Raw genomic sequence first — 23,431 nt, 5'->3', positions numbered from 1 at the left:
TAGATGTGTATTTCTATTATTACAATCTTAAATACAAAGAGGATGCATGCATGGGATGTTGTTGAAATTAAGTTTTCAATAGTCAAGTTAAGCAAAGTGTTGGTCCAATATCAAGTGACTTTATTAGAGGAGTACCCAACAATGATATTGTGCTAGTATACACAATAATAAAAGTCAAATCTATGAGAATTTAATAAGAATACGAACTAGATGCATATAACAACTTGTTTTTTAGGTTTACAAACCCATTATTATAATAAAACTAGACAAAACTAGAGATCAACATTAAAGTAGTAGATCTATACTGAATACTAACAATAACCTCATTGAGAGCATCCGAATCACACTAGCTTATTCCCATTTGGCACTACAATAATGAGTTAAATGATAAAAATGCATTGCATCAGTCTCGATACTTGTTCGGTCAAATAAGTAGTTGTTACAGTTCCTCACCTTTGGAAGCGAGCTACTATTCACAGGTTGATGTATATTTTATTAGTTTTTCTTGACTGTCGTTGCTCCAAGTGGGGTCCTCACGCCACATGCTTCTCAAACCAGTACACTTTTTTGTTGCACCAGATAATAAAGTTCGTATTGAGTTTCACTTTAAAGCAATGAGGCTAATGCACTAGGTTGTTCAAAAATGACTAGGCAAACTAATATTAATAAAGGTGACTTTTGTAGCTATAATTTGACTTAAATTTAGTGAGACGGGTGTGGATGCTCTGAAGATAAATTTAGACATTAAATTAAATTATCGCAAGGCCATGTTCGTTTTGGAATCTCAAAAGTCAAAATCTCCGGGCACGACCTCTAATAAATTTTCTCTATCTATCTCTCCACTCATTACTCTCAAAATTCTCCCTAAAAACCCAAACCGAATAGAGCATCCAACGAAACAGCGTACAGGACTGCCATTCACGCCACAACTTTTCCAGAAAGATGGTCCCAATCAACAACATCCCTAAATTTAAAGGTCTAAATTGAAGTAGTAATAAAAACTACAGGGATGTTTCTGGTACAGGGATCAAATCATGGGCTTATTTTGCGACTCCGCCTTCTCTTTTCTTCCTCATCGTAATAACGAGCCAAACTGGCAGTGAAAACCTTTATATATTCTCCCCGTTTTCGCTCTCTTCCCGTGTGTTTTCCAACCAAAAAGCTCGACTTCTGCAACTGATATTTCTCAGGCACTGACTTCCAGTTGTATTGTAACTCGAAATTTCCTTCGCTTATTTAATCTGTTTGTAGAATTTCAGCAGAAAAGGGAGCTGTTTGTTGAATTTGTTTCGCTGATTGGTTGTTTTGTAGTTCTGTTCATTTGGGTTTTCAATTGGTTACTATAGTTATTCTCAGTTGGTATTTTCTAAAGCTCAAGTCTTAACCACTCTCTTTTTGTCTCTAGTAGATCAGTAATTGTTTAAAAGGCTTTTAGGTACTTGGTTTTACTATAATTTGGATTCTAGTGATTAAAAATTTGTGATATTTGAAGGTTCTTCAATCCACATAATGCTTTCTGTATGATTTATTTTGAGCTTTTTTCCCTTGGGATATCAGTACTCGTATAATCTTTGTTTCCAATCCAGTACATTCTTTGTGGCTGTTAATATGGGAAGGAAATGTTCTGAGTTTAGTTGGACATACAATGGGATCACATTGTCAATTGTGATTTTTTGTCTAATTTTATTCAAAAGCATTCGGCAGCTACCAGGGTTACTGCTCATATCAAATCTATGGTTGGATGAACTCTCATAAAAAGGGAAAAAAAGAAAGACACGAAAGTACTAACGCGCCTCTTAGAGTTGCCATGACCTGGAAGTGTACTATAAGCATAAACTCAATCTAGGGCAAATAAATGAAGCTAATGTGATTCAGAGCTTTTTATGTTTTTGGTAAAAACCCTGTGAGGTCTTTCAGCTATATAAGCTGATGAGACGTGAAAGTACAGATGTGCCTCTTGGAGTCGCCAATATGGAGCTGATGAGTTGGTCTTGATAGTTGTCTTTTGCTTTTTGCTTGGAAAAGGATGTTGTAGAGTTATTTATCATGGCGGGGTTGGAAGAATTGAAGAAGAAGCTCGCTCCATTGTTTGATGCTGAAAAGGGTTTCTCCTCTGGGTCAACCTTGGACCCTTGTGATTCTTATACGGTAAAGTTTCTGCCTGATAAGAAGCATGAGTTGTACTAAAAGATTTTAACGCGCAATGAAAAATTTCTTTAATGCGTTGTTGGTTTCTCTGAAGCTATCGGACAACCGGACTGTCAACTTATTAAGCAGATCTTATGGGGTATACAACATTAATGAGCTCGGGTTGCAAAAGTGTACCTCATGGCCAACAGATGACTTAGACCATGGGGAGAAGACATATAAATGTGCATCTCATGAGATGAGGATATTTGGAGCCATAGGTACTGGTGCAAGCAGTGTTGTCCAGAGAGCTATTCATATACCTACTCATCGAATCCTTGCCTTGAATAAAATTAATATTTTTGAGAAGGTTTGCCTGATGTTTTGTTCTGCTACTTGTGCTATTACTTCTGCTGTTCGATGCATCAGTTTGGGCAATATGTTTGGCGATATACTTTTAGGATTGAAAGGATCAACTAGTTGATGTACTGCATGAAAAGTTGAATACACAATCGCACCATTGAGACAATATTTATTTTTCTTCTGTGTATAAAATAGTTTTAATTACTCCATATTTGGAATGAGGAGTCAATTTACCAAAAATTGTTGAGGGGATCCTATCTGTTATGAAAGTTTCACATCTGTTGACTCAAGGATGTCAGCATCTACCATATAGAGAAGCAGTCTTCTGCTTGTACAGCTGATTTTTGTCAAATTTTATTGTGCTGCCCATTGTTGAGCACAAACATCCTATATTGTTGGGATACTCATGGATCAGTGATTTTAATTCTGAGGAGATCAATATTTGGAATATTGATTTAACAATCTGTCAGGAACATTCATGCAGTTTATGTTAAATAAAAACATACAGGATGGAGTGTGTAATATGAGAAATAAATGTTGTTGGCTTTAATGTTTTGCTTACATGGATATTTCTATGTTTGCACCAGGAGAAAAGGGAACAACTGCTCACTGAGATCCGCACGTTGTGTGAGGCACCTTGTTATCAGGGTCTAGTGGAATTCCATGGAGCATTTTATACTCCTGACTCAGGGCAAATAAGCATAGCTTTGGAGTACATGGATGGAGGGTCCTTGGCAGATGTAATGTGAGTGCGGAAATGTATACCAGAACCAGTCCTTTCATCAATGTTTCAAAAGCTCTTGCATATAAGGACGTCTTTTTTAGTTTGGCTTTTCTCTTCCATGCATGTTTACTATTGGTCAATTATCTTTAAAGGTTTCTTATTTTTCTTAAAGGGATTAAGCTACTTGCATGGAGTTCGACATTTGGTTCACAGAGACATAAAGCCTGCGAATTTGCTTGTAAATCTCAAAGGGGAGCCAAAGATAACAGATTTTGGTATTAGTGCTGGCTTAGAGAACTTGATGGCAATGGTTAGTAACGTATGATGCATTAGGGGGGATGCTTTGGTAGTTTGTTTTGTTGATCCCCATTGTTGTTTTCTCTTTCTATTTGCAGTAGATAGATAAATTTACATCAGTTTATTCTTCACTGACTAATATTCAAATTGGTTTACCAGTGCACTACTTTTGTTGGAACTGTCACATACATGTCACCCGAGCGAATTCGAAATGAAAGCTATTCTTACCCAGCTGATATTTGGAGCCTTGGTCTTGCTCTCTTTGAGTGTGGGACCCGAGAATTTCCATATTCTGCCAACGAAGGACCCGTAAATCTTATGCTGCAGGTATTTCCCGTTGCATATTTCTTGGTTTATGATTGCTTTCCTTTGCCTTCTGTTCAAATGAAGCTACTATATAGTTTCAAGAAATGAATGATTTAGCCTCGGAACTTTCGTGGTCGAACCAGCTTTAAGTGATTAACTATTAACAGATGTTACTTGCGAATTTTGGTAAATGTATCGCCACCCGTAATTGTCCTCAATGCATAGAATCATCTATCATAGGACACCTTTCTTACCATTCCAAACTGAAAGAGCCATTCCAAACTGAAAGAGAGGGAGGGAGGGAAAAGGAGGGCTTCCACTTGGTCCCTTGTTTATTATGGTCAATTATAAGAAATGATGACTCATAATTTATGAGTTGATCAAAGCATCGAAAACTGAAAGGATGTGTCCCCGTTTTCTGGTTGTATTACATTATGACTATCTTCCTATGCAATCAGCAATATTTTCTTTTGGTTCCATTTGACTTCTGGTGAGGTACATGTCCGCATGTGCCTATGTTTTGTAACGAAGCCAATGTTGTGGTTCTTCGTGTCAGATTTTGGATGATCCATCACCATCGCCCCCAAATCATGTTTTTTCACCTGATTTCTGCTCATTTATTGATGCTTGCCTGAAGAAGGATGCAGATTCAAGGCCAACGGCTGAGCAGGTGAGCAAAAGGCATATGCTAATCTGGTACATATACAAGCTGAAAGTTGAAACTTTCAGCATTGGAACTTCCCGTCTAACTAGAACTAATATATCAACTTTGGTGAGGAATACATAGGAATCCCAATTAAATACATCTGCAGGATATTTTGTGGTTATTTTGAGGGGTTCTGCAGTTCTCAGAATAATGACCAATTATATGCTACGAGTTTTATCATGAGATGGGTATATTGTTGTGAACTCAGACGTACGTATTGTAGGCTTTTCTGATTCAATAGCTTTTTGCAAAATGTTCTAAGACAAACCATAAGGAAATTTTTAGCAAGTATATGTTTTAGCGGATTGTAAGCATTAGGGGCAATCCCAAGAGGGTGAAAGGGGGGACCCGGGCCCTTGGACTACTCCAAATACGCTCACATATTATACTACTTTATAGATTAGTTAGGAAATATTCTATGGGATTGGTCCCTGCAAGTCCTTTCAGTGAAAAAAAAAAACCTTAAAAGTTCTATATGTTTGAGGTAAAAATTCCTAAAATTTCAAGTTATCAATCATTTTTTGGGTTGCATGTATAAAATTAAACGGTGGCTGCGCACATACACACAATATCTTCACTTCCTTAGACCTCGTGAGTAGTAATATTCCCTCCGTCCCAATTTACTTGTCCCAGTTCTATTCTAACTGGATAAAAAAACTAGTTATATCTTTAAATTGGTAATGAATTTTATATCCAATATGGATCTTGTTTGATAAATCTCGATTTGTTCTATAATACAATGTTTTCAAAATCATTTAAAACATTATAAATTACAAGATATAATCAATTGAAAAGTGACACGAACTCCCAAAAGTGACAATTAAATTGGGACGGAGGTAGTATATACATATAAAATATATTCGTTATTATCAATATGAAAATACATGTGATTCGGGCCCCTGATAGATACAAATCCTGCGTCCGCCACTGGTAAGCTGGTTCTCTAGATTTTTGTCAACATGGAACACAACAGCTAGGGATCTGATATTGCTGTGAAACAGAGTCACAGATTCCTTAAAAGTCTGTGGACATTACAAAGTAATTGGAGTTGCCTTTTCCTGGAAATTCCCTTTCCATGCGGATAACGTTTAGAACCTTTTGAGCCACAGGGAGGAAGTACCTGCATTGGACATCTCTTGATTGAGAAGACGCATCTGTTTCAAATAGTATGTAAAAAATCTAAGTTCCCTGTCATCAATAAAAAGCTTGTCCTGCTGATAATTGGCTTGACCTGTAATTTCGTAGGATGTTTAAATTTGAGGTTTGTATTGTACATTGATCCTGCCATTTTCCCTTCACCTCTGTTTGGAATGATTAATGCACTCTCTAATTATCAGGAAAATTGAGTAGAGAAGGCTTGGATCCATATATTAGAATTGATTATGGGTTCACATTAAAGCTTGCTTGGAATTATAGAGTTTGACCAAAGATTTCATTCTGGAAAAAATTATTCAATGAGACTAAATTCTGGCTTCCAATTGGACGTCATCATGGAATGACAAATCACCTTATGATGATGCCACCCTCATCAACCAGTCCTATTGTTCAACCAGCACTCAGCCCCCGACAACCCCACAACACACACCCACACCACACCACACCACCCCCCACCCCCAATAACACAATGACAAACTCACTCATGTGCTTCTCTGACATGTTTCGTAAATGTGTAACATCTAATCAGAAAACTTACTGTAGTTTCTTCACTTCTTCATATTAAAAGGGACTTCATCTAAAAAGAGATGACGGCCTGAACATGGCGTTTCTTGACTTGCCTTTTTACTACTGCAGCTGCTTTCACAGCCATTTATCACAAAATACGAGGATGCAAGGGTGGACTTAGGAGCATTTGTCCAGAGCGTTTTTGATCCAACTCAGCGTATGAAGGATTTGGCCGATGTGAGTTACCAAGTCTCACGCTGTCTTGTCAAGTTGTGCTAACTTCATAATCGCATTTGAAACAGCCTTATTATTCATACTCCTATTTGAAATGTGGCGTTCCATATCCTGTGTTATTCTTTCTTTCGCTATCCGCTTAAACTACCTGTATATGGATTCAGGATGTTAAGTTCGCCCAACTCTGCTACTCTTGTACGAGTACTTCTTGTGCTAAGTGCCAACTCTAAAATAAGAGAATAACTTCTACATGGACCCTCCGTGTAGAAGCCATTGTCCACCAAGCCAACTCAGCACCAAACCGAGGAAGTCGGCCCACCCTTTCCACTGTTCAACATTTTTTGGTGCAAAATGGCACCGTTTTCCCTTCCCTTTTGGTGTCAAATAAATGGGCATGATTTTGTGGGGCCCTTTTCAGGTCTTACAAAGATGATTCAAAATACAAGTTATTCATTTTGAACAATTATCTATCAAGAGCTTAGTCTCTTTTGTATCCCTTTTGGGAGTTTCTCTCTACATTATCTTTGGGTATTTGGGTTTGCATCATTTGGTATCAGAGCTGGGTCATGCTCGAAAATCAAAAACGAGTGCAGATCTTGGTCAAAAATGGTGATTTGAACACTGGGTCGAGTGTGAACAGCGACGAAATGGACAGATCGGTAGTCGAGATGGGTTTTGATGTATTGATAAAAGAAGATAGAGAGCTTTTGCTCCTTGTATCCCATTTTGGGATTTATCTCTCTTATGAATCTATCCATTGATTTGGTTTGCATCAGGCTCGTAACGAGTCGTACAGAGATGATTGAAACCGCAAGTTATTCTTAAAATATTTTTGTATGAGTTCTTGAAAAAAATTAGCTTAATCCGATATAGGTAAGGGTTGTTCAGAATTCGTAAGGCGCCCTTCGAATTCTGAAACAGTCCTTATCGATATTGGATTGAGTTAAGTTTTTTTAGAAACTCATTAAAAAAATATTATAAGAATAACTTGTGTTTTGAATTATGTTTGTAAGACCTGAAATGGGCCCCACAAAATCATGCCCATTTATTCGACACCAAAAGGGAAGGAAAACAGCACCGTTTTGCACCAAAATGTTGAGCAGTGGAAGGGGTGGGCGGACTTCCTGGGTTTGGTGCTTAGTTGGCTTGTTTTGATTGGCTTGGTTGACAATGGCTTCTACACGGAGGGTCCGTGTAGAAGTTATTTTCCTAAAATAAACACACACTTATTTCTTACTTTCTTAATATCATTGCCGCTTTTGTTTGCTTAACCAGATGCTGACAATACACTATTACTTACTCTTTGATGGACTTGATGAACTTTGGCAACACACAAGGACATTTTATAATGAACGCTCAACTTTCAGGGAATCTTTTCAGATATCTGAAGCTTCGTTTTCACATTTTGGATAGAAAGTCAAGAAAATTATACGGTTGCAAGAGTCCTGAAAAGTTGGATCCAGGCCTCAAGAAGTTAAATAACGGCCAATTAGAATGATTTACAGTAGGAAGTTTAATGCTTTTTGGCTGCGATTTCAGTTTTCCCTGCTAATACGCGCTTTTACATTTCCTAGTTTCTCAGGCAAAGATTATGTTGGTCCAAATGACATATTTGCCTCGTCGTCAAATAATCGGAGTACATTAGCAGGTGAATGGCCTCCCGAAAAGCTTGTGCATCTTGTGGAAAAAGTTCAGTACCGCGTTCATGGAAGAGACGGTGCTGCCATTCGTGTATCCGGTTCCTTTATTGTTGGTAATCAATTCCTTGTATGTGGAGATGGTGTACAAGCAGAGGGATTGCCAAATTTTAAAGATCTTTCGATTGATATGTCGAGGAGGCAAATGGGAACATTCCAGGAGCAGTTTATCATGGAACCGGGAAATGTTATTGGTCGCTACTTAATAGCTGGACAAGAGCTTTATATTATGCAGTAGGAATTGATAGTGACTGTTGTCCCACCAAGGTTTGTATAATCTTACAATCGTTCACAAGTTTGTATGACTCGTCAAGGTACTGTTTCTTCTAGCTTGAATTAGATAGTATTTTTGCCTAGATTACGGAATTGTTCTGACTATTTGAGTGTCTTAGTATATTTTGTTCCCTTTTCTGCAAAACTTTTCCTTCATGTTTATAAATGACGGGGGTGCTGTATTATGTAGTAATGGATTCATTTTGTCATGTGTGATAGTACAAATCTTTTTTTTTTTTTTTTCTTCATTTTGCTAGAATGTGCAAGTCAAGTAGTTACTATGACTAACATCTTGGCTTATTTTCAGGGATCTTTGTGAAGAAGGTGAAGGCTTCTTGAATTGAGTTGGTTGTGAAGCATGTGATTACATATTTATTACGTCCCCTACCACTTGAACTAGTACTCTTTTTATGCTCGATTCAATTGTTATCACATTATCAATTATTTTTTTGTAAATTATGCAACCACAACAATTGGTACAGTACGTAAACGTCAAATGCTAGCGAGAGCCTCGCGCACGAGTAGCCCCAGTATCAAAATGCCAATTACACGAAAATGTGTGTTGGGAGTGTCACGTAGGAGAGCTAAGAAGCTTTAAGTTCCGGGAAGCACAAGTTGTGCCTATAGATATTGATATAACTCAATTGCTCCCCTTGTAACATGTCTATGGAGGAGTGGAATGTACTGATAATTACGTTCTTTCTACCACTTGTGACAACATTAGTTGTTCGTAAGCTCATATGTATATTTCATACGCAATTTTAATGCACCAACCTCTATTGAGATTGAAACCTTTCAAGTTAGCACTGAACTGCATTGTTTGTGGCTTTTCCAGAGGCTTTTAGCTTCATCTTATAGCTTTTGGGAAACGGGGCTTTGGTGGTTGTTTGCTTAACCCTGCTTTTGTAACTATTTATAAGCAGTATCCTTATTAGGTACTAGAGCAAGTTGTACTTAAGCTCTACCACTGTACAGAACATGAGGGAGCAGATGAGAGTAGTTGCCCCTCAAGCAACCATTACACAACCATTATGAAAACGACACTCTTTTCCCTTTATGAGTTAACAACGCGAGCAAGTAGGGCTCGGTACTGCACTGGACACGAGGATGGGTACGTTTTCGTAATTTGCAAAATGTTCTGAAATGTTTTAGCAGTCATCTAGTTGAACTAGAAAAGAAGGATGTGAACGGATACCATCAATTACTGCTTTAACTTGCCTAAGTGATTAGTTGCAAGCTGTAGTTTTATTTCGTCTTGGGAAAGCATGGAAGGAGGAGCTAGCAAAAACTCCTGTGCATAGTCACTGTCAACAACAAAGAGAAAATCTCACTCCAAGTGAACTTCTAATTTGTACACACATAGCGACCATAAAAGAGTTGACCAAGCGTGGTTGATCTAGCTTGGTTTGAAAATCTAACAACCTTTAAAAATAGGTCCAAATTAAACTCAATTTATCTATGAGATTAGCCGATGTAAAATAAGCTTTAATTGAACCGATCTTGAGTAACTTGAATTTTTTTTTTTTATACACATTCAAAGATGCCGAATAGTACCTTGTTTGAGCTTGGTTTGACTATTTATACCGGGTTTCAAAAAATGTTCAAGTTTGGCTTGTTTATCCAATGAACAAACACAAACTTGAACTCAAGTTGCTTGGTTGTTTAGCAACTATATTCATAAGAAAACATGTACTCCATACGTACAGCAAAGGGGGAAATTCAAAATCGATCTTAAACAGCAACAAATTCACTTGCATCCTTAGTTTCCTTACATAAGGAGGTTCAAGGACTTGAATACAGAAGCAACAATTTAACAGATTTGCCTAAGAACACAAAACAAAACCAAATCAAACCAATCAAAGCCTCACATCCCAATTATTAACTGGGGTCGATAAGATTTATCCTCACATGCATAGTACACGAGAGAGATAGTTATTCCATATGTAGTAGATACGCGGAATGACTAATGCCCGATATGAAGCAGAAAGAAAACCAGAGAGAGAGAGAGAGATTGATATCTCCCAATCTACCTCTGCGGGTGAAACTTTCGCCTCAGCCAATTAGCCTTCACTGCTATGGCTACAAATATCCTATCATAGGCATCTTCGATCAACTGAAAGTATGCATACCTCCATTTCCTCTTGAAATACAAAATGCAAAAAACTCCCAAGAGTCCCACCACAAAACCAGGTCCAATACCAGCATAGAACCACATTAGTTCAGCATCATCTTCTTTCCTATTACCCTCACTTACAAGTACTTGATGATCACCATCATCAGCTGATTGATCATCGGGGCAGCCCTTTGTGAGTGGTGCTCCGCAAAGCGCATCATTTCCCTCGTAAATGGACAGATCGTTGAGGGTCTGAAGTTGAGGTCCGGTTGGTATTCGCCCTGATAAATTGTTGAATGACAAGTTTAAGTGACTAAGAGAGGTTAAAAATGACAGGCTTTGAGGAATTGAGCCAAAGAGTTTGTTTCTGGAAAAGTCAAGAGATTCCAATTTCCTTAGATCACCAATCTTCTCAGGAATCCTTCCTGTTAGATAATTTCCAGATAAATTCAAGTTCAATAACCCGGAAAGATTCGTTAAGCCTTCTGGAATCTTCCCAGTAATGCCATTGGTCGAAAGATCTATGGAGGTGACAAATTTGAGAGTCTTGGTGTATTCCAGTTCTCTTCCTTTAATCATAATAAGAATTTTTTCTACGTAACTTGATGAAATGGGATTTACCTGATAATCAGAATTGCCATGTTCTGATACTGCCATGGTAGTGAAGTTGTGAAAACAACTTGGAATATCCCCTGTTATATTATTATGCGCCAAGTTTAACAATTGCAGTGCAGATAGATTGCAGAGTTGTACGGGAATACCACCATAGAACTTGTTTGATTGAAGACTGAGGAAGACCAGATTATGTAACTTATCTCCGATCCAACGCGGAATAACACCAGTGAATGCATTTTCATCGAGATCAAGGGTGACCATACCCGTCAAATTCTGCAAGGACAAAGGAAGCTCCCCATGAAAACTATTGTTACGCAAGTGTAAATATTCAAGTCTCTCGAGGAAACCCAAAGAACTTGGAATCTGACCGTGTAGATTGTTGCTCGACAAGTCTAGCACATTTAAGTAACCCAAGTTCCCAAAGCAACGAGGAATTTTTCCTGATAAATGGTTTTTCGACAAGTCAATAAGCCTAATTCCCCCGGGATTGCACAAAGAAGTAGCAAGGCCACCACTAAAGTGGTTATTTGAGAGAACAAGAACATCGATCTCATCATAATAGCCCGCGGGCATAGGTCCTGAAAACAAGTTGTTGGAGAGATCCAGTACAGAAGTAGATGACGGAAGTGCCGATAACGTGCCATCAAACTTGTTAGAACTCAATATCAACTCCCTGTTAAAAAAACTACCAGAATCATTGCATTCCATTTGAAATTTCGGCAGCTTCCCTCCGATATGGTTGTTGGATATATTCAAGTATTTAATGCAAGAAGACATCAGCTCGAACCAATCGGGCATGATATCTGAGATGTTTGCATTAGACATATCCAACTCTGTAACATGTCTCTGCGTCTGAAGCCATGAAGGAAATTGGGGTCCTAGTGTGCAGGACGCCGTTCTTAGGACCTGGATTTGAAAAGGAGGAACCCATTGGGAGCTAACATTTATAACCAATGAGTTTGAAGACAAGTCGAGTTCCTTTAGACTCTTGAGAGTGGTGAAGTGTTGTTCGGATAGCATGCCGTCCAATGAGTTGTACGACAAATCCAGCCATTGTAGATTGGAAAGTTGTCCGAGACCTACTGGAATGCTCCCATTCAATTGATTCGAGCTAGCATACAACTCTCTCAAATACGACTGCCTTCCAAGTGATGAAGGCAGTGGGCCAGAAAAGAAATTATCATGAATAACAAGCCTCTCTAGATTCTTAAACTCACCTACTGGAATGCTCCCATTCAATTGATTCGAGCTAGCATCCAACTCTTTCAAATACGATAGCTTTCCAAGTGATGATGGCAGTGGACCAGAAAAGAAATTATCAGAAATAACAAGACGCTCTAGATTCTTAAACTCACCTACTGGAATGCTCCCATTCAATTGATTCAAGCCAGCATCCAACTCTCTCAAATATGACAGCCTTCCAAGTGACGAAGGTAGTGGACCAGAAAAGTTATTATTAAAAATAACAAGACGCTCTAGATTCTTAAACTCACCCACCACAGACGATGAAATCTCTCCACTTAACTCATTTCCGGACAAATCAAGTACACGCAAGCTGCGGAGGTTCCTCAAAGAGTTAGGTATTTCACCATTGAACGTATTCATAGAGAGATCAAGCGCCGTTAGTTGAGTCATGTTGCCCATGCAACTTGGAAGTGGACCTTTGAAATCATTCCAACTCAAGTTGAGGATGGAAAGAGAAGTGTGATTCCCAAAGCAACAAGGAACTGAACCCTGAAGGCTATTACCGCTGAGATCCATATAAACAAGACTGCTCAGGTTACATAAAACATATGGCTCCTTGAATACGTTCCAAGAAAGGTCAAGATATTGCAACCTCGAAAGATTCCCGAGATTATGAGGAACCTTTCCAACCAAACTTAAATAAGAGAGGTTGAGATATCTCAAGCTTTTCAGGGAGCCCAAGAAATCCACACCGGAGGCGGAGAGGTCATTCTCGCTCAGATCTAGATAACTCAAATGCTTCAAGTCGACTAAAGATGGACTCATCTCACCTCCCAGCTGGTTGATTCGGTAATTTTTGATATTGTCATCATCGGAACTAGTTTCAGATTTAATTGGGTCGAGAGTTGGGTTGCGAATTGGGTTGCGAAGATCAAGCTTGATGACATGGCCTGTTCTCCAGCTGCAACCGACTCCTTTCCATGTGCAGCAGTCTTTTCCGACCCACGACCGTAGGCGGTGTGCTTTATCTGTGAGATTTTCCTTGAAGCCGATGAGAGCTTGTCTCTCATTCTCCAGGCAGCTTACATTTGACTGGATAGTAGTACTGCCACAACTGAAATCAATTGTTATAGTAATGAAAAGGAGAGCAAATAGCATCAGTACTAAAGGACGCATGGTGGTGGTTGTGGCTAGCTATGGCTTCTCAGTATATATAATTTGCAGCAGCAGCGTTTTAGGTTGAGAGTTTTAACTTCGCTTTTGCAAAAATTAAAAGGGGCGTACAAGAACACTTGTGGACGGCTTTTTAAGTCATGCATGCACGGCCAAATTAAGTCTTTCAACTTGCAATGTCATTTTCTGGAGTCAAGTCTCTACAAAAAGTCTTTTACAGTGAACAACACGTATTGATGAATACAACAAAGCAATTGCAGCCAGAGGGAACATATATACTTGATTAAGCTATCTCTCTATATTTTATACGGAGTAGTTATTTTAGCTTTGATAATATCCATCCATATACTTGGATAATTAATACACATGTTAGAATTCGAAAGAGCCCTATAGTTAGGGATTAATCAAATCTATTGACCCTATCTCGATTTAACAAGTTTTATGACTCATCAAGTTACCTGTTTCTTCTAAGCTTAAAGTACGTAGATAGCAGTTTGGATTATTAGATTACGTGAGTTGTTGTGACCATTTGAATGCATCTTGGTATAATATTTGACATTGCGGATAGAAAGTCAAGGAAATTATAACGAATCCTAAAAAGTTGGATCCCAGGCTTCAAGAAGTTGAAAATGGGCTTTTTGACTTTTTTGGTCCCCAAAGTATTTCCGTCGTGCCACTTTGGTCCCCAATATTCCAATTGCTAACATTGCATCCCCAAAGTATCAATTTTGTGTTTAAATGGTCCCTGCGGCTCACGCCGTTCCTCTCCTCCGTCAAAACCAAGGGCAAAGTTGGTATTTCACCTCAAAACGGCGTCGTTTGGTTGGAAACGGCTTTTTGACTTTTTTGGTCCCCAAAGTATTTCCGTCATGCCAATTTGGTCCCCAATATTTCAATTTTTTGAACACTTAATTTTTTCACCATATTTTTTAATTTATAAACAACCTCGAAAAATCAAGTTTTTCAATTTTCAACCCGTTTGAATCGGTGCGAAAATTTTAATTTTCTGATCATTTTATCCTAAAGGGTCATAATTAATGTTTTGACTTTAAGGCTTTCAATGAGAACTCTAGAGAACCATAGAATATAAAAAATTGTTATTTCACCTCTTTAGGATAAAAAAAATAATTATAATCTTTTAGGATAAAATGATTAGAAAATTAAGATCTTCGCACCGATTCAAATGGGTTGAAAATTGAAACACTTGATTTTTTTAGACTTTTTATATATTAAAAAATATGGTAAAAAATTTAAGTGTTCAAATTTGCAATCTGTTTGAACCTGTACGAAGATTTTCATTTTTTGATCATTTTATCCTAAAGAATCATACTCCCTCCGTCCCTTTTTAAGTGTCCTGCTTCGTAACTCCAACTTATTAAAAAGACATAATCATTACACCTTTCACATCAACTTTTTCCTCCACTTTCCTTACTTACCCATCATCATTACACTTTTACTCACTAACTTTTCAAAATAAAATCTACTTTTAGGGACAAAATAGACAATACACCAACTTTTACCCCCCTAACTTTACAAAATGGACACTTATTAAGGGACAGCCCAAAATGGTATACTGGACACAAAAAAAGGGACGGAGGGAGTAATTTTTTTTTGACTTTAAGGCTTTCAATGAGAACCCTAAGAGAACCATGGAAAAGAAAAATCTATGTTTCCAACCAAACGACACCGTTTTGAGGTGAAATACCAACCTTGCCCTTGGTTTTGACGGAGGGAAAGAATGGCGTGAGCTGCAAGGACCATTTAAACACAAAATTGATAATTTGGGGATGCAATGTTAGCAATTGAAATATTGGGGACCAAATTGGCATGACGAAAATACTTTGGGGACCAAAAAAGTCAAAAAGCCGTTTCCAACCAAACGATGCCGTTTTGAGGTGAAATACCAACTTTGCCCTTGGTTTTGACGGAGGAGAGGAACGGCGTGAGCCGCAGGGACCATTTAAACACAAAATTGATACTTTGGGGATGCAATGTTAGCAATTGGAATATTGGGGACCAAAGTGGCACGACGGAAATACTTTGAGGATCAAAAAAGTCAAAAAGCCGTTGAAAATGTATACAAACGATGATTAACAATAGGAAGTTTAATGCTTTTTGGCTGCGATTTCAGTTTTTTTTTTTTTTTTTTGGGTAACTGCGATTTCAGTTTTCCCTGCTAATACCCGCTTTTACATTTCCTAGTTTCTCAGTCAAAGATTATGTTGGTCCAAATGACATATTTGCCTTGTCAAATATTCGGAGTTCAGTGTCATGGTAGAGACGGCATTGCATATATCCTTTCATAAATGGTAATAATTTAGCAGGGAGTGAGAGTTGTTATTGCATATATCCTTTCGTATCTACTACATGGATATGGTTTAACTTCTTTGCGTACGTGATGATTGTTGTGGGGATACTTTACGTTCCCAGTAGAGACCAACATACTGAGAGGGTGAATCCTTGTTTTTTTTAAGGTACAAAAAACAACGTCCTTACTTTCTTCTTTTTCTTTTTTTCTCTTTTCTTTTACTGTAGTTAAATATTGCATCCAATAGATGAATTTATATATATGATGTCAGTTCCCCTCACACAAAAGTTGACACAAAACTAATCGGAGTTTCACACAAATGATCGGAGCCATTCAATTTGTTTAAAGGGCAAAGTCCACTTTGACTTCCTGTGGTTATCGCCATGTGTGGATATCCCCTCATGGTTCAAAACTGACCACATAACCTACCTATGGTTTTGAAAATCTGCGGATAAATCCACTGCTGTCATGTTTTTCATCCATATTAACGGAGGTGTATTTCACACGCCTCTAAAATGTAATCTGAATCGTTCATAATATATTAAATAAACAATAGAGAATCTCTGTAAAAAAATCATATCGATTAGGCATCAATAACCCAGTGATCTAATTTTTAGTAAATTCAAATTTGAAATTTTAATTTCATAACAAAATTGATTCGACAATGAGCTTTTCATTTTTTGATTGACTTGAATTTTGGCATAGATGTAGTACTCATCAAAATTTATAATATAAAAGTTTTGGATTCAATTTTTAGTATAGGGGATGGTATGGTTAGATTTAAAAAATAAAAAGAATCAAGAGACATAATGAGGGTATATCGGTCTTTTAATATTGTGTCCGTTAATATAGATGAAAAACATGATGACAATGGGTCTATCCGCACATTTTCAAAACCACAGGTAGGTTATGTGGTCAGTATTGAACCATGAGGGGGGTATCCGCACATGGCGATAACCACAGAGGTTCAAAGTAAACTTTGCCCTTGTTTAAAATAGGTTTTAAAGAGTTCCTATAAAAAATCAACTCATTCCGATATCGGTAAGGGCTTAATCAGTTCATTCAATTCTATCTTATAAAATTTGACAGGAAACAACTGAATGAATCGATTAAGCGCTTACCGATATCCAAATGAGTTGATTTAATTTTTACGAAAATCCTAAAAAATACGTTTAAACAAATGAACGGTTAAGATCATTTGCGTAAGACCCCAAAATGACACAAACGTATATATTTGAGCATGTTTTCCTACTTTCTCATGATTTTGAAATATGAATAGGGACTTTATTGTGTCTTTTATAGAGAAATAATAATTTTCCAAGTTAAAAAAAAAGTCATTTGATTATTTTACAAATCGTGTGTAGCATCAACTAAGCCAAATTAGGAAAAGCATCTGGTCATTGAAAAGTGGGAAGAGCCATAAAATATAGTACTAAAGTGATACATTGGATTGTCACAGACTCACAAATACATACCACCCGTGCATTGCACGGGTTTGCCAGTAGCATTTATTATTGCAGAGTGACATTTCGTGAGGATAGTTGTGGGTGTGACAAGTGGTCTAACCTATAATTTCTAAATAATTATTTTTCAAATTGTGTGTAGCATCAACTAAGCCAGATTAGTAAAATCGTCCGATTATCAAAAAGTGGGAAGGGCCATAAAATATACAATTATAAAGTGATACCTTGGATTGTCACGAATACATACCACGGTTTGCGACTAGTGTTTATTACTCCATTTGTTCCATATTAAGAGTCTCACTTTATTTCTCTTGCCATTTTTTAAATCAATTACTTCCGTGTATAATTTTTCGAATTTTTACGCACCATATTAAAGATCTCGATTGGTACTTTAATTTGGTACGAAAAAATTCGAAAAATTATATACGGAAGTAGTTGATTTTTTTATTTGAAAAATGGCACTACTTTTTGTGGTGGACGCTTAATATGGAACGGAGAGAGTATTGCATAGTGACCTTTTGTGAGGAGAGTTTTGGTGCGACAAGTGGTCTAACATATAATTTCTAAATAATTACGTCTTTCATCTCTTTTTAAGCGTTCATTTCATAACTCCTACTTACTAATAAAATATCATCATTACACATTTCACATCAACTTTTACTTTCATTCTCCCTATTTACCATCTATAGAAATATCATCATTACAGTTTTAGTCACTAAGTTTTCAAAATAGAATCTACTTTTAGGAACAAAATAAAAAATGTAACAATTTTTATCTACTAACTTTACAAAATGAACACGTATTAAGAGAGAATTCAAAATAAAATACTGGACTCTTAAAAATGAACGGAGGGAGTATATGTCAATTAATAAGGGAACTTAGGATTTGAAAAATCCCAATAAGTTAGGGATCAATCAAATCCCTTTACCCAATCTCAATTTGCATATGTTAGCCGTAAGAAAATGCGTTTTGAAAAAAAAAAAAAAAAACCCCAATTGTCGTGCATGCTTTTTTTTTTTTTTTCAATTGTCGTGCATAGCACAGATTCATGCCAGTAACTAAAAAGATGATAAATCTGATTTTGTTCAAAGGGGAGTAGTACGATACAACTTGTTAGGGAATCAAAATCTTAGAATTGTAAAACCAAAATTATCAAATTTCTCTTTTGGAAAAAAATTTCAGTGTCAGGTGGATACCACGTGATGCCCGCTCGGTGCATTCGAGTCGTCAATTTCATTTTTGGACGGCTCAAATTTGGAGAGAGAAAAAGAGAAAGAATGTGTTTGGGTGAGAGAAAGAGAGAAGGTTTCAATCTAAGCCGTTCAAAAGTGTATTAGATGACCCGAATGTGCCAAATGGATACCACGTGGAATATACCCATCCGACACCGATAAATTTCTGCTTTTTTTAGAGTCATGCACGGCCGAAGTCTTTCAACTTGCTATGTCATTTCCGAAGGTCAAAAGTCTAAAAAAAGTGAACAACACGCCTATTGGCCAAAGTCTTTCAACTTGCAATATACTCCCTCCGTTCCATTCTTTTCTCCCTCGTCCTATTCTAATCGGATAAAAAAATTAATTATAATACTATTTATATGTAATATAAATCTTGTTTGATAAATCTCAATGAGTTCTTTTTAACAATGTTTTTAAAATGTTTTAGAGTGTTGCTATATGTACCGACCACGGGGAGGGAAAACGTACCGACGGCCGCCGGCGGGCCGTCTCCGGCCACCGGACGGCCGATCCGAGCCGTTCAAAAATTCTAAAAAATAAAACCGAGGGGGTTAACGCGGGAATCAAGGGCATCCGAGGTGTTTAGGGTGCTTGATCAAAGCACCCTTTTTTCGTGTATATATGTGTGTGTACATATATACACGAAAAAAGGGTGCTTTGATCAAGCACCCTAAACACCTCGGATGCCCTTGATTCCCGCGTTGACCCCCTCGGTTTTATTTTTTAGAATTTTTGAACGGCTCGGATCGGCCGTCCGGTGGCCGGAGACTGCCCGCCGGCGGCCGTCGGTACGTTTTCTCTCCCCCAATGGTCGGTACTCATAGATTTTTCGTTTTAAAATTACCTAAAAATTTATAGATTATAAAATCAATATAATCAATTGAAAAGTGGCACAGACTTCTAAAAAGAACTAAAGAATGGAGACGGAGACGGAGGGAGTAATTTTCCGGAGTCTAGGTCTCTCTACCAAAAAGTGGACAAGACCTACCAAAACGTGGACAACACGCATGTTCTGCATTCTTTTAAACTTATTTTAAAATAAATTGGTTTGTTATTATTTGATTTTTTTTTATTTGTTAGGTTTGCACCAAATTTTTGTGGATTATTGATTCGTCTCGACAAGAGGAATCGGAAATTTTTTTTTTTTACTTTTACCCAAATATTTTGAGAAATAACCATTTTTAGCAGAAAAAGTGAAATAAATTGACTTATTTTGATATATAAGTGGTCATTTTTCAAACTATTTGGGTAAAAGTAAAAATAATTTACTTTTCCGATTCTTCTCGTCGAGACGAATCAATAATCTACAAAAGTTTGACGCAAAACTAATAAATGCGAAAAAAATTCAAATAATGACAAACCAACTTATTGTAAGATTAATTTAATAGAACTTAGTAGGTGAATATCGATAAAGACATGATGTAATTCTAGAAACCTTATGAAAAAATAAGTACTTATTTGTAATTTTCAAACTTAAAAATAATGAACTTACGAAAATAATTTTTATCAGTGCCAGGTGGGTATCACGTGATGCCCGCTCGGTGCATTCGAGTCATCAATTTTATTTTTGGACGGCTCAAATTTGGAGAGAGAAAAAGAGAAAGAATGTGTTTGGGTGAGAGAAAGAGAGAATGTTTCAATTTAAGCCGTTCAAAAGTGTATTAGATGGCCCGAATGTGCCAAATGGATACCATGTGGGATATACCCATCCGGCACCGACAAATTTCTGCTTTTTTTAGAGTCATGCACGGCCGAAGTCTTTCAACTTAATTGCTATGTCATTTCCGAAGGTCAAAAGTCTAAAAAAAGTGAACAACACGCGTATTGGCCAAAGTCTTTCAACTTGCAATATACTCTCTCCGTTCCATTCTTTTCTCCCTCGTCCTATTCTAATCGGATAAAAAAATTAACTATAATACTATTTATATGTTATATGAATCTTGTTTGATAAATCTAAATGAGTTTTTTTTAACAATGTTTTCAAAATTACCTAAAAATTTATAGATTATAAAAATCAATATAATCAATTGAAAAGTGACACAGACTTCTAAAAAGAACTAAAGAATGGAGACGGAGGGAGTAATTTTCCGGAGTCTAGTTCTCTCCACCAAAAAGTGGACAAGACCTACCAAAACGTGGACAACACGCATGTTTTGCGTTCTTTTAAACTTATTTTAAAATAAATTGGTTTGTTATTATTTGATTTTTTTTTTGTATTTGTTAGGTTTGCGCCAAATTTTTGTGAATTATTAATTCGTCTCGACGAGAGAAATCGGAAAAGTATTTTTTTTTTTTACTTTTACCCAAATATTTTGAAAAATAACCATTTTTAGGAGAAAAAGTGAAATAAATTGACTTATTTTGATATATAAGTGGTCATTTTCCAAACTATTTGGGTAAAAGTAAAAATAATTTACTTTTCCGATTCCTCTCGTCGAGACGAATCAATAATCTACAAAAGTTTGACGCAAAACTAATAAATGTGAAAAAAATTCAAATAATGACAAACCAACTTATTGTAAGATAAGTTTTAATAGAACGTAGTAGGTGAATATCGATAAAGACATGATGTAATTCTAGTAACCTTCTTAAAAAATAAATACTTATTTGTAATTTTCAAACTTAAAAATAATGGACTTACGCAAATAATTTTTAATTTTTTTTTGCATCGTTTAAAAGATCTCAATAACAATATCCATATTGCATATTTTTATATTTTAGTAAGTCTATTATTTTTGAGCTGGAAAATTGCAAATAAGTACGGGCCCTAGTCATGTATCTACGCGAATCTGATCAGACTAATTTTTCGCAAACATGGTAATTGTTGCATGTTCTGCAAAATCAATGTCTGGATATGGCTCTACAAAATGAGAGTATGGAGGGGTATGGAGATGAGCTTATCACCTCCTCCGCAACCCTGCATGCCACCCCAAACATTTCAAAGTGGGATTTACTCAGACAACTTGCTCCTTATTGTACTGAAAAAACACCGTATTGGGTAGTAGTTAGGAACCCCTAGAGAATAAACTATACTGTACTTTTTTGAACACGTGTCAGGACCAAGCACACTCTCAACTAATTCAAGACCAAGCCCATCGTCTCGTAGCGTGAAGCCCAATTAATTTCGTTGGATACCTAAAATTTGGGACGGAGGGACCGTGCTGCGCAGCGTGCTGTGTGGGGCGAATCGTCATCACTCCGGTCTCGGTTTGATGATCGGAAACGTTCACTTCATAGAGCTCGTCGAGTAGAACAAGTGTACCAAAAATCAGCTCATTCAGATATCATTAAGTGCCTCATCCGAACATTATTATCTTGAAATGAATGGATCCGAAACACTAGATTAAAATTCACTATTTTTTGGTACACTTAATAATTTCAAGATAATAATGTTCGGATAAACCACTTAATGATATTCAAATGAGCTGATCTTTGGTACACTTGTTCTACTCGATGAGCTCTACGAAGTGAACGTTTCCGATCATCAAACCGAGACCGGAGCGGCAGCAATTCACCCCACATAGCACGCTGCGCAGCAGCATGGTCCCTCAGTCCTAAAATTTGTTAGCGAAATGGTAGAGAGGATTTTAGTGGGAGATTATGGGATGGGGTTGCTGAAAAATGGCCATTTAACCGATTTATGCTATTTGAAACATCTATTTCACAACGAAACCGTGCTTAGCAAAACGCTTCCTTACCTTGGGTTGGTTTTGCCGAGTGGAGCTGTAGCCATGTATAGGATGGCGAGGTCTAAGTCCGACTCGCCTACTAAACAAGCTTTTTGCAATTTTTAAACATTTGAGACGAAAGCGTGCTTAGAAAGCGCTTCTTTAATTCGGGATCGCTAAACATACTTTTTTGTCAAGTTTGATTAAGTGGGAGAAATTAGTGACTGAACCACGTTTCACATTGTTTCAAAATATCACCAGAATATGGTTGTTCTGTGGTTTTGTTTGCAATCAATCTATTTTTATCTTGCATGGTTCCTGTCTTCTTATAGGTGTTATATTATTGTTCTTGAAAGTTTTCCAATGGTACGTAGAATTTAGTCTTGATATTTGGATGAAGGGAATTTGATATGACGGGATTTAAGGTTCTAACTGCTATCTTTCACTAGGAATACCTCTAGAAATAAGTTTCGGAGACCTTTCCCAAAAATCAGGCCTATAAAATGAACGTCTCGGATCCTTAAGTAAGACTGTGGTGGGCCCCATTTCATTGAGAAGATCCACACTCCACCATGTTCCCATAGGTTTAGTGAAAAAGAAGAAGCATACAAACCCTCTGATTCAGTGAAATAGCATGTACGTCTTCTCTTACATGTTTACTTCAAACAGGAAAGATGCTTGCGGCCTTCTACGAGCAAAGAAGATAGAGCCATTGATCCCTTTGGTACGACGATGCTACACGAACACCTTCCAATAGTTTCCAAATGACTCTTTTTTCTGGGTAGTCGATCATTTTTTACGTGTGGATGTAGGTGTGAAAATAATGCTTTAAAACAAGCTTTATACTCACGTAACCATGTATATGGCTTGTAAGCCGTTTGGACTTCCTCAAATTCTGGAGCAGATAATTGGGTCTGCAGTTGAAAAATCCAGATTTAGAGCCTTTGTGTTCGGTTTGAACATCCTAAAATCTGCTTTTGTAATGACCACTTGATCGTTTATAACAGAACCTTTCATCTGCTGCCAACTTAATTTGGCTTCCCTGTCCTCAGTATTTCAACCTTAGCTGATGCTGTGTGCTTAAAAGTACCTTAACCAGTATCTATCTATGAAGTGTTTAAAGTTATTCTTATTCTCGCCTCTTGACAACTACCTACATTCCTTTTCTGCTTAGAGGTCTTAAATTGATTCAATCTTATGTGGTTCTTTTACTTGTCCGTTGCTCATGCCTCTTTGTTAATATTAACATTATGTGAAATGTGTGTGAACTTGAACACGCGAA

The 23,431-nt window shown here is 37.1% G+C and overlaps 3 protein-coding genes across 4 annotated transcripts in view; 2 read left to right on the top strand and 1 right to left on the bottom strand.

The window, feature by feature from the left end:
- LOC131298841 (mitogen-activated protein kinase kinase 3-like) overlaps positions 1-9,182 on the top strand; it is a 43,211-nt gene extending 34,029 nt beyond the window's left edge. Inside the window, exon 12 of the transcript XR_009190548.1 lies at positions 9,125-9,182. The gene's annotated coding sequence lies outside the window, so the exon portion shown is untranslated. The remainder of the gene's footprint in view (positions 1-9,124) is intronic.
- Positions 1-13,478, bottom strand: part of LOC131298491 (receptor-like protein EIX2) — a 39,411-nt gene extending 25,933 nt beyond the window's left edge. Inside the window, exons 1-2 of the mRNA XM_058323979.1 lie at positions 13,053-13,478; positions 12,157-12,914 (exon numbers count right to left, since the gene is read on the bottom strand). Coding sequence (XP_058179962.1) covers positions 12,157-12,914; positions 13,053-13,478 — 1,184 coding nt within the window. The remainder of the gene's footprint in view (positions 1-12,156; positions 12,915-13,052) is intronic.
- LOC131298843 (mitogen-activated protein kinase kinase 3-like) lies at positions 1,937-8,438 on the top strand. Of its 2 annotated transcripts, none has more exons than XM_058324336.1 (9): positions 1,937-2,148; positions 2,243-2,497; positions 3,078-3,296; positions 3,387-3,524; positions 3,671-3,838; positions 4,374-4,487; positions 6,315-6,422; positions 7,695-7,786; positions 7,994-8,438. In XM_058324336.1, exons 3-9 carry the CDS (start codon positions 3,276-3,278, stop codon positions 8,352-8,354), a joined length of 1,002 nt encoding a protein of 333 aa, XP_058180319.1. In that variant the 5' UTR covers positions 1,937-2,148; positions 2,243-2,497; positions 3,078-3,275; the 3' UTR covers positions 8,355-8,438. The 2 variants fall into 2 exon arrangements, with proteins under 2 accessions (XP_058180319.1, XP_058180317.1); XM_058324334.1 differs by having other exon boundaries at positions 3,078-3,304; positions 3,395-3,533.
- Positions 13,479-23,431: the final 9,953 nt, after the last annotated feature.

Source organism: Rhododendron vialii, chromosome 8a (genome assembly GCF_030253575.1).
Source record: "Rhododendron vialii isolate Sample 1 chromosome 8a, ASM3025357v1".
Classification (NCBI taxonomy): Eukaryota; Viridiplantae; Streptophyta; class Magnoliopsida; order Ericales; family Ericaceae; genus Rhododendron; species Rhododendron vialii.
The sequence above is the reverse complement of the archived record's forward strand: the minus strand, read 5'-3'. Positions and strand labels throughout refer to the sequence as shown.

Coding starts and splice junctions, on each gene's coding strand:
- LOC131298843 (XM_058324334.1), top strand. CDS start 3,276: ATGTTTCAAAAGCTCTTGCATATAAGGAC. Junction 3,839..4,373: donor CCGTAAATCTTATGCTGCAG/GTATTTCCCGTT, acceptor TCTTCGTGTCAG/ATTTTGGATGATCCATCACC. Junction 4,488..6,314: donor CAAGGCCAACGGCTGAGCAG/GTGAGCAAAAGG, acceptor TTACTACTGCAG/CTGCTTTCACAGCCATTTAT.